The following is an 11038-nucleotide window of genomic DNA, read 5'->3' as shown; positions in this document are numbered from 1 at the left end:
CCCTCCCCCTAAAAGCATGTGTCTGCTAACAAGTTTCATTATCTCAACCTAAAACTGTGCGTAAGCATATTTTGTCTTTAGCAGCTTGAAAGACATCAGTACCGCATACTAGCAGTCCCGGATGAAATTTCCGGATAAGTAACTGATCAGGGGCTCGCCAAATGGTGCAGCGTACCGAGGCGGTCGACCGTACCTCTCACTAGTCAGTTACGGTTAAAAAGACTTGGGGTTTTAGGGCACGGCGTGTTAACCCTAAAAACCGAGTAAGAATCTCCATAGTCCATAATCCCTATGTTACCTGATGTTCCCGGTTCCCGGATACCCCTACCCTTTCCTACAACAAACGTGTATGACTCGAAGTTTCTAAACAATTTTTTATCATACATAAAATTAGTAGAGGGGGCTCCATACAGACCATTTTTTCAGTCAAAACACATCATTTTCATTCCATTGGACAGGCTAAATAATACATTACATAGCAAGAAAGTGTATAATATACGGCTAACGGCCGTTATACCGTTTACAATATTCGGAGATGGTAAATGAGTTATGTATTGTCTACAAATGCAGCTTAGTAATTCTTTATAATATTTTGTTTATTTACATTACGATTTACGACTTAAATTCATTGGCAATATTCATGAATCGCGATTACAAATCAAGCACAGTGTGGTCAAAGTAAAGAATTGAAATTTCCCACAAAAATGATATAGATAGTCTGTGGCAGATAGTCAGCTGGTTTTTGTAATCATATTGCAGATAAGATTCAGAAACGCTTTTGCAGCGACTGCCATTGCCCATCCCTATTTCTGAGGTCTCCTGCCGCTCAATACTGGACACACCCCAGAAAGCGTTCATCTGCGTTATGTTATTCTGATTTCTGATGATCCAAAACGTTTTTAGAGTTCTGTTTATTTAACAAGTTCAATTTTAATAGGTGTTTAGTCGTGACTAAAATTTCATCATGGGCTCGCTGTTTCGCAGCGAGGAAATGGCTTTATGCCAATTGTTTTTACAAAGTGAAGCGGCGTATGCTTGTGTTTCCGAACTGGGCGAATTGGGATTGGTGCAATTTAGAGACGTGAGTTCGATAATATTTTTATTCTGCATTTACTTTCTTAATAGAAATGTTAACTTTTGATTTTGGTCGTTTTGTGTAATAGTTGAATCCTGACGTTAATGCATTCCAACGCAAATTTGTTAGTGAAGTGCGCCGCTGCGATGAAATGGAAAGAAAACTCCGTTACTTAGAAAAAGAAATTAAAAAGGACGGTATTCCGATGATGGACACAGGTGAAAATCCAGAAGCTCCACAACCTCGAGAAATGATTGATCTTGAAGTAAAATATTTCGTTTGTCTTCTAAGATATTAATATAATCATCATGTAGCTTAACGGGCCATGAAGGCCCAACGCTGCCATCATGAGATGGTTTCTTGACAAATTCGCTTCCGGGACGGGTCGTCAATCCGTCGCCGGAGAGGGTGATGGCGGTTCCTTTTCACCGGATGATTGCTCGCCCAGCAAACCTGTGACCAAGTGTCGAACCGGCAACAGTGAGCGCTAACACACAGCACACTGCCGCCTTACCCACTCGGCCACTCCTCCTCATAAGATATTAATATAACCATAGAATAAATGTAAATAAATTACATGGCTTCGAAAAATGATGTTTACATTAATGTCGAAGCTTAAAAATTAGTGCTAAAAATCTCATGGATCATTGTTTTCACAACTTTGATCTATAGACTTAAAGTAGGATATGTACCGAACATAGGTTTGTTTTGATTTTAGCTAAAAAATTGTTTGGGTATCAATATTTTTTTAAATGATCAAAAAAACAGAAACTCTGCCTCTCCCAGTCCCCTAAACTCTTATTATAGCTACTTATTTATTATTAAATCTTTAAACTTAACATACATAATATTTGACTCATTTTATGTGTAATTGATACAACCCTTTTTCTCATTTAATTAATGCATTTCAAATTTTAGATATTTATTAATTGCATTTAAAACTGTTTATTATTTATAGGCTACATTTGAAAAGTTGGAAAATGAGTTGAGAGAAGTCAACCATAATGCTGAAGCATTAAAACGTAATTTTCTTGAACTAACTGAGCTTAAACATATCTTACGGAAGACACAAGTATTCTTTGATGAGGTAAATTTTTTTGTATTAATAAATTTAAATTTAAGTATAAATAAATAAGATACTTTACTTCAATCAAATTAATATAAAATAAAAATGAAACAAGGTATTATGAACATTTTATTAAATTTAAGTGAATATTTTGTTATGGAAAATAAATATGAAACTATGATTTTTGTAGTTTAATTAAATATGTTATAAAATTATATTTAGTTTAAATATTTGAGATTTTATTTTTAAAAAAAAATTGTAGTTTAATATTATTATTATTATAATATCAAGAGTTTCAGTATCTGGCAGCGTCATATTTAACAAAGACCACCTCACCAATTACTAGCTGGATAAAAAACTATTCATTGGGGTTATTATCATTATTTTGCTTTGCATATTTTATTTTATTGTTTTGATTTCTTAGAATTGTCTTAGTTTTATTACTTACATACTTAAATTATTCTTATTTATTGAGTATTGTAATTTGCTTTTAAAATTTAAAACATTATCTTGTGCCTTCTTTAAAAATGCACATTAAGTAGATTAATGCGGTAGTTTATCATTTTCTTCAATCATCTTCATTTATTTGTTTCTATTATAGTTTACTAAATTAATACATTTGATCATTATTTTCTATATTATAGGTAATCATTTATTTATTTATAATAATTATGTACATTATGGTAAAATTATTACTTTTAAAAATCTAATAAATTCAAACACTATTTGAAAAAATTAAGTTACATTACTTGTATTCATAGTCAAGCTAAGTAATAGAATTATAACAAATATAGACATTAACAAGCTATATTTTAAAATACTATATAATAATTTCAATTTTTTCCAAACCAAAATGTATTTATTATTTTACAAGCTACTTTGTGTGTTATCTCATACTTTGTTAGATCCATTACATCATTATAGGTATTATATTAGGTAAATTAACTTTTTATGTACAAACATAATTCCACATTTATCCATTCATGATTTTAAAAATTTGTATGTAACATTAAAACTTTAGGAATTTATGTCTTGCTTATCATGCGCATGTGAATATTAGCTGAACAGTTTATTCTAGCAATCATAACTTGCACTTATTCTCATACTAGTCGCTAATTGAATATTATTATATTTTTCTGTAAACTAAATAAGTAATTAAAGGTGATATAATTATCAAGTATTGTAAGTATTAGCAAAGGTGAAGGTAAAACACTTATTACTAGACTAATGTTGCATTGCCTGAATGGTATGAAAAGAAAGCTGTTGTTTAATTATGATGATATAACCGTTGTAAAATCTAAGTAATAAATATAATTTAATGTTTTAATATTTGTATACAAGTATTATTTGAAAAAGTTTTAAGTAGATCATAATTAACTATTTAATATTGTTGAAGAATTTCAATTAAAATAGTATTGATGATAATGATTTAGTTATATTATATTTAATCCTAGTCATCATAGACAAACAATTGTGGTCAGCATGCACTTTTGGTATTGGGTAGTTATTAAATAATAATAATATGTAAGTATAGCCAATAGGTATTCTAGTTAAAAATTTGAGTCATAGTGAAAAAGAGTAGATTTTAAACCAATATAATTTTATGTTTTATCTTTTTATCAAGCTGTATTAATTGCAGTTTCATAAAAGTAGAAATTTAGTTTATTTTAGGTTAATTTTTTATTAAATGATAAGTTCTTAATATTTTTTGCTAATGACTTCTTTTTAAATATTTACAAAACTTCCTGGTTTTGGTTTTTTCTTATAGAGTAGTATTACTTATTGAAGCTTCTTTATTTATTTGCTTAATGTATTGGCGAGTATCAAAAATGTTTTACTTCATTAAAATTATTTTAATTCAAATATAATATCACAGTGTATTTTACAAAAGTCTTGTGTTTAAAATAATTCTTCTTTGAAAAGTTATTACACAAATATAATTTTACGTATTAATATTTTTGATACTCGTTTGTTCATTCAACAACTTTTGTCATAAACATTTCTAAAATAAAAACATTTGTCTGGTGGGGTGGTGATGTCTGTGTGTTGTCCCTGTGCGTATGTTTGTATATCTGCCTGCGTGTGTGTGTGTATGTATGTGTTGCCAGACTGAACAGCAAATGGGTACCGCGGTTGCTTCGCAGATGGCTGACCCAAATCGGGAGGACGAGCAAGTTACACTGCTAGGCGAGGAAGGACTTCGTGCTGGCGGTCAAGCCCTCAAATTAGGGTACGATTACAACATTTTAAATTTATTTTTATTATATACTATGTACTACTACTTAGTAAACAAAATGCTATTTGCTTTTATTCCCCCCCCCCCCCAACAAAACAAAACATCCTTTATTACTGCAAAAAAATGGGACTATTTTTAATGTGATATAAATTTAGGTATTCAACTCGGTTGCTTTTATGGGGTTCAAAATTATTGAAACGTTCAGAAACAAAATTTGAACTGGAAAAGGTTGGGAACTGCTATTTTAGGTAGATTCTTTTTGATTGATATACAAGTGTGTTTGTACTAATATAAATTGTGTCAATCTGTTCTAAAAATGGAAACGTTTTTTTATTTTGATGTTTTTAATACATTTTTCTATAGAGTTATGCAAATACCTTGTTACCCTTGTAATCTTGTTTACCCTTTAAAAAAATCAAACAAGTAATTATAATTCTCTTTAAATGCTTTAATTTTTAATGAAAACATTTTTTTTTTGTTGATAGTTTGTATAGGAAACCTTTTTTTAAAATAATAATCAATAGAGGTAGAACTATACTATTACTATAATATTTTCTTCAGCAAATAATCACATGTAAGAAGGACAACATAAAAACAATTAACTAAAAAGTAAACTCTGCACTCAATTACGTCCTGTTTATTTTTAATTTGTTAAACCTAACTTAGATAAGTAAAAAACAAATTATTTTTAATCGGATGCTGACTCTTGGATACTTAGCAATTAGCATTATACTAAAAAATATTAATTTTTCATCAAACTATATTACTTTTTTTTTTGGGGGGGGGGGAAGGGGAGTGTAAAGGAAGCATTAGACATTTTTTGCAGTGATTATTTGCTGCAATTAAAAATAAATTATTTGTGTGACTTAAATACTTGCACAAAAGGTTTTTATAGAATAAACTTACATATTGTACATCACAATTAATGACAAAATTATGTCGGTTTGCATTTGTGAATGTTTTGTACTAATCAACACATTAAAGCAAATAACATATACTTAAATATTGCATTGTGGTAATTTGAAAATTAAGATTGTGGTGGAGGTACTTAAAACGACTTTGTGATATCTCAATATGTATACATACATGAATGATATACAATACACAAAGCCATTTTAGTACCTTTTTATGAAAATTATGTATAGAATGTTTAAACTGGACCTGGGTTTATTTTTAATACTAAACTGTTGTATATTTGTTTTATTTTATATTGTGACTATTAAAAATCTGTAGTAAGCAGATATTTAGTTATTTTTGATATTAATAAATTTAATTAAAGTATTCATACACAACAGTTTTGTAGTTACTTATAAAATAAGTTCATACTTGCTTGTGATGTAATTCACTTTTATTTAATAATGTGAATAACTATGTTGGTCTGTGGTTTAATTATTTTGGAATGTGCAAAATAATAAAATGTTTTAGGAATTAATGCTTTAATTTCACTGCTTTGCTTTTATAAACTGGTTGCATTATAAAACACAATATATGATTTAAATAAGATAGGATTTTATTAAAATTATAAATTATAATAATTACTTCACTTTTTACTAAAAACAGAAATAATATTTAACTTTATTAAATCTTTTTAAGTATAAAGTAAAATTTTAAAAGTTATCAAAATATAATAATCTTTTCAAAGTTTAAAATAGGAGTAGATAATTGTTCTAATTATTTAAACTCATATAAACTGTTAATATATCGAATACAAATTACATCTAGTCATCTTATTATAACTAAATACATTTTTAAAATGTATTCTTTAATTATAATTAAGATAAATAATAAATTACTGATCAACATTTTTCGACCTTGTGTGTGTGCGTGTGCGTTTGGTGTACTATAGCAAGAGGGTGGTTTGCACCCAACAGAATCGATGACGCGAGCTCTTATTAGTGATGACTCGATTGCACGTCAAATCAACGCTGGCCCAGTACAATTGGGGTATGTATTTATATTGATATTAATTTAACTACAATTGAACATATTGGACAATTACAAAACATTACAACAATAATAGTTTTATTTTACTGTATTATGTTTGTTAGTTAGTTAATTAAAAAAAATATATATTATAATCAATTATACTTCTTTATTCTTTTTTTCATGCTAATAATATGGGCATCTTTTTATGTTTTGCTGTGAAAGTTTTCTGTTTTATTATGACTATTTAATTTACCTCATAATCGCTATAATACTACATCATTTTTGAGTTGGTGTATGGAAAAAATAAACTTATTTCAGGTCCAGTTCAGACTAAGGTAAATTGATAATATGACATTGATTATCCTTCCACAATCTTAATATATATATATATATAATCTTAATATTAGGTAGTTTGACTAATATGGTTTTGACTTGAGTGTCTTATTCGCTTTTATGGCAAAAAACTTTTTATGATGATGATTCATATAAATTATGTTGTTGCCTAATAAAAATATATTATTTTTGTTTTTTAAACAACTGAAGATTTGTTGCTGGAGTTATATTGCGTGAAAGGATTCCGGCGTTTGAGCGAATGTTGTGGCGAGCTTGTCGGGGTAATGTTTTTTTGAGGCAAGCAGAAATAGAAACACCATTAGAAGATCCATCTACAGTTAGTACTTGTTTATATTTGTATTATTTGGACTATATAGTTAATTTAATTAATTTCATGTGTTCTGTAGGGAGATCAAGTGCACAAATCAGTGTTTATAATATTCTTCCAAGGTGATCAACTGAAGTCTCGTGTTAGGAAAATTTGTGAAGGTTTTCGTGCAACATTGTACCCATGTCCAGAAGCTCCATCACAGCGCCGTGAAATGGCTATGGGGGTCATGACCCGCATAGAAGATCTAAATACTGTATGAATTTCTGGTCATCAAATTACAATTTATTTTTAATTCAATTTTTATGATAATTTTAGGTATTGGGCCAAACCCAAGATCATCGACACCGTGTACTTGTTGCTGCTGCTAAGAATATAAAAAATTGGTTTATTAAAGTTGTTAAAATCAAGGCTATTTACCATACACTAAACTTATTTAATTTGGACGTAACACAAAAATGTTTGATTGCTGAGTGCTGGGTACCATTACTTGATGTTGAGACTATTCAACTTGCTTTGCGTAGAGGAACAGTAAGTTAAAACAGTATAACTTTTATCATTTTTTGTTTTTTTTAAATGCCCCAAGTTAAAATATAACATAACAGTAAAAAAAATAAAAAATATTTACCAATTACTTAAAATGTCTAAAGTAACAATTAATAATTTTAATAATTGATAATAATTTTAATTAATAATTAACAATTTTTTAAAGGAACGAAGTGGTAGCTCTGTACCACCTATTTTAAACAGAATGGATACATTTGAAGACCCACCAACTTATAACCGTACAAATAAATTTACTAGTGCTTTCCAAAATTTAGTGGACGCTTATGGAGTAGCCAGTTATAGAGAAATTAATCCAAGTAATTAAAAACTATTATAATAAAAAAAAATTTATATAAATTATGTACTTTTGTCATTTCATGTATTGCTTTAGCTCCATATACTATTATCAGTTTTCCATTTTTATTTGCTGTCATGTTTGGTGATCTTGGTCATGGAGCTATAATGTTTTTATTTGCTGCCTTTTTGGTTTTACGTGAAAAACCATTAGCTGCCAAAAAAACTGATAACGAAGTTAGTAAATAAATGATTGTTAATAAGTTAAACAATTATAACATAATAGTTTATATATTTATATATGTATAAATTTGTAATTTATAGGTCTGGAATATATTTTTTTCTGGTCGTTACATTATACTGCTAATGGGCTTATTTTCAATGTACACTGGTATTATATACAATGATATATTTTCTAAATCTCTTAACTTATTTGGATGTCATTGGCATACAAATTACAACGTATCTACAGTGCTGACTAATAAATTTCTACAGTTAAATCCTGCATTATCATCAGATTATGATCAAGTTCCATATCCTGTGGGACTTGATCCTGTTTGGCAGGTATGAAAAATTACTTAATGAACAGTTTAAATTGTATATATTTTTTAAATAAAGTTTTTAATTTTTATAGCTGGCAGATAATAAAATTGTATTTTTAAATGCATACAAAATGAAAATTTCCATTATTTTTGGTGTACTTCACATGCTGAGTGGTGTAACTCTCAGTCTTTACAATTATAGGTACATTTTTTTAAAATCAGAAGTATAAATTAAAACAGTAAAAGCTTCTATTTTATTTCTAATTATTCTTTTAGATATTTCAAAGATCGCCTATCTGTTTTATGTGATTTTATCCCACAATTAATATTCTTGACGTTTCTATTCTTATACATGGTATTGTTAATGTTTGTAAAATGGATATCATATGGTCCTCAAAATGGTAAGTTAAAAATGTATAAACAACATATTATATGTATAATGCACATAAAACAAATATGGTAACACAATAATTTTTACAGATTTTCCTGATAGTCCAGCTTGTGCACCATCTATTTTGATTACATTTATCAACATGGTCTTATTTAAAGACAATCCGCCACTAGAAAATTGTAATACTGTGTACATGTTTGCAGGACAAGTAATTTAAAGCACTAAATGAATTTTACTTTTTTATTATACTTATTGTACATTTTCTTTTTAGGGGGCCTTGCAAAAATTCTTAGTCCTTGTTGCTCTTTTATGTGTTCCAATTATGTTACTTGCAAAACCTATTTATATCATGCGCCAACAAAAAGAAAAACATGTTCAGGTAATAGGAATCATCATTAAAATAATAAAAAATGTTAAACATTTAGTGTACTATAAATAATTATATTAAACAGTTAGTAAATGGACATGCCACTACTGAAAATGGTGATGCAGAAGGAGCTGGTCGCGTCGTTCAACCACCACCAGCAGGAGGTCACGATGAAAACGAAATTGGTGAACTATTTATTCATCAAGGCATTCATACTATTGAGTATGTGCTTGGCTCAGTAAGTCACACTGCTTCTTACCTTCGATTGTGGGCTCTTTCATTAGCTCATGCACGTAAGTTTTTATTTTACTTTAAACTTATTTTATCATCTTTGAAATGTAATCCTAATACATATATGTAATAACTTATTTTAGAATTATCTGATGTATTGTGGAGTATGGTATTGAGAAAAGGTCTTCTCCTAGACTCTTGGATTGGTGGTGTATGGTTATGGGCCGTCTTTAGTTTCTGGGCCATTCTTACTGTAGGCATTCTTGTACTTATGGAGGGCCTATCTGCATTCTTGCACACACTTCGATTGCATTGGTAAATTAATATTTTTTTTTTTTTTTTGCAATTATTATTTGTGTTATTTTGTTAATCCATAAAATGCAATTACAATTTTTAGGGTTGAGTTCCAAAGCAAATTTTACAAAGGACTTGGTTATGCATTTGCTCCTTTTTCATTCGAAGTTATATTAAACACAGCTGCCACAGCAACCGAAGAATAAATATCAATGCTGTATATTTACTAAACTATAATATAGTAGTATTATTTTTTAGACTATTTATATTAACTTCACTAATGAAATTCTACCAAGCATAATAATTATTTTAGCATAATAATGATTCATTCCATATTTTATTGGTGCCTAGAATTTTATTTTAAAAAGTCAATGTTGTCATTGTTTGTAACTTAACCGATTTATTTCAAAATCGATTGAAATACATTTTTTTCATTGAAGTTATTTTAATATTTAATTTAAAAGAATTAATAACAAAATTTATAATTTATCATAAAGAAAAATCTGTTGTTTTTTTTTGTGTTTTAATCTTTTAATTGAATCTTATAGTAAATAGTTTAAAAATATATAATTAAAGAATAGAAATTTGTTCATAGTATCTAAAATAAATATATCAATGCAAATATAATAGTGATTAATATACTAAAAATTACATTTTTCTTTTAAGATTTTTATTACATTTTTATATTAGCTCTTAGCTTTAAGACTACTAACAGTTCCACCACTCTGTACAGTGTTGCAAAAAAAACCTTCAGGGAAAAGACCCCTTCAGATGTATGACTGGATGGTTCTAGAGATCATTTATCTGAAGAACATGAAGTAGGACAGTTTAAATATTTGACAGAGTTAACACCAACATCCTCCCCTTCCCCCAAAGTTCACTTATTTATAGTGGTGAAACCCCAGAAGGCAGAATGTGAATGTAAGCTTACATTTTAGGTAGAAGCAATAAAATCTTTTTTATTTTTCAGTGAAATATATTCATTACAAAATATCTTATAATTAAATACTATAGTCTTTAAGTTAAACCGCCAAGTCTTTAATATAATTGAAGGTAAAACTATCCTAATATGTAGGTATATTTTCTCCATTTTTATTGTGGAACTATGGCTTTAGAACCATGATGGTCTGCTTATCACTATACCATAATATTGTATATTCATCATATTACTCTACAATGAAATAATCTGTGGCAGTACTGTCTAAATTTACCGAGAGAGAGCAGCAGTTTAATGCGGCGGAGGTGCAATACGGAGGTAGAAACATGGTACCATGGTACCGGTCATGATTGAAATATACTAGGTTATTGCACTTCTACCCCTTCTTCATCGAAATTTTCGACGAAAAAAATAAAATGGCAGCGTAAGGGTTAGCCAATCAATTTCATTTATTTTATAAAGGTATTACTTA

General features: G+C 28.6%; 1 protein-coding gene across 5 annotated transcripts; it reads left to right on the top strand.

Moving 5' to 3' along the window:
* The first annotated feature begins 785 nt into the window (after positions 1–785).
* On the top strand, positions 786–9891 carry LOC126834001 (V-type proton ATPase 116 kDa subunit a 1). Of its 5 annotated transcripts, none has more exons than XM_050565640.1 (18): positions 786–1081; positions 1164–1340; positions 2034–2162; positions 4286–4371; positions 4533–4625; positions 6847–6973; positions 7044–7220; positions 7283–7495; positions 7677–7827; positions 7902–8041; positions 8129–8368; positions 8439–8548; positions 8623–8747; positions 8827–8945; positions 9009–9116; positions 9190–9397; positions 9479–9650; positions 9733–9891. In XM_050565640.1, exons 1-18 carry the CDS (start codon positions 965–967, stop codon positions 9833–9835), a joined length of 2595 nt encoding a protein of 864 aa, XP_050421597.1. In that variant the 5' UTR covers positions 786–964; the 3' UTR covers positions 9836–9891. The 5 variants fall into 5 exon arrangements, with proteins under 5 accessions (XP_050421597.1, XP_050421596.1, XP_050421600.1 ...); XM_050565639.1 differs by having other exon boundaries at positions 4250–4371; XM_050565643.1 differs by lacking the exon at positions 4533–4625.
* The last annotated feature ends 1147 nt before the right edge of the window (positions 9892–11038 follow it).

Source organism: Adelges cooleyi, unplaced genomic scaffold (genome assembly GCF_023614345.1).
Source record: "Adelges cooleyi isolate 19-005CV unplaced genomic scaffold, UGA_ACOO_1.1 ACOO_flye_CR_arks_rails_tigmint_CR_PRNA_2, whole genome shotgun sequence".
In the NCBI taxonomy this organism is placed as follows: Eukaryota; Metazoa; Arthropoda; class Insecta; order Hemiptera; family Adelgidae; genus Adelges; species Adelges cooleyi.
The sequence above is the reverse complement of the archived record's forward strand: the minus strand, read 5'-3'. Positions and strand labels throughout refer to the sequence as shown.

What these genes read in the sequence shown, in the direction of transcription:
- LOC126834001 (XM_050565639.1), top strand. Translation starts at nt 965, where the DNA reads ATGGGCTCGCTGTTTCGCAGCGAGGAAATGGCTTTATGCCAATTGTTT. An exon ending in CACAAGTATTCTTTGATGAG is followed by an intron (nt 2,163 to 4,249) that starts GTAAATTTTTTT and finishes ATGTGTTGCCAG; the next exon opens with ACTGAACAGCAAATGGGTAC. An exon ending in CACACACTTCGATTGCATTG is followed by an intron (nt 9,651 to 9,732) that starts GTAAATTAATAT and finishes TACAATTTTTAG; the next exon opens with GGTTGAGTTCCAAAGCAAAT.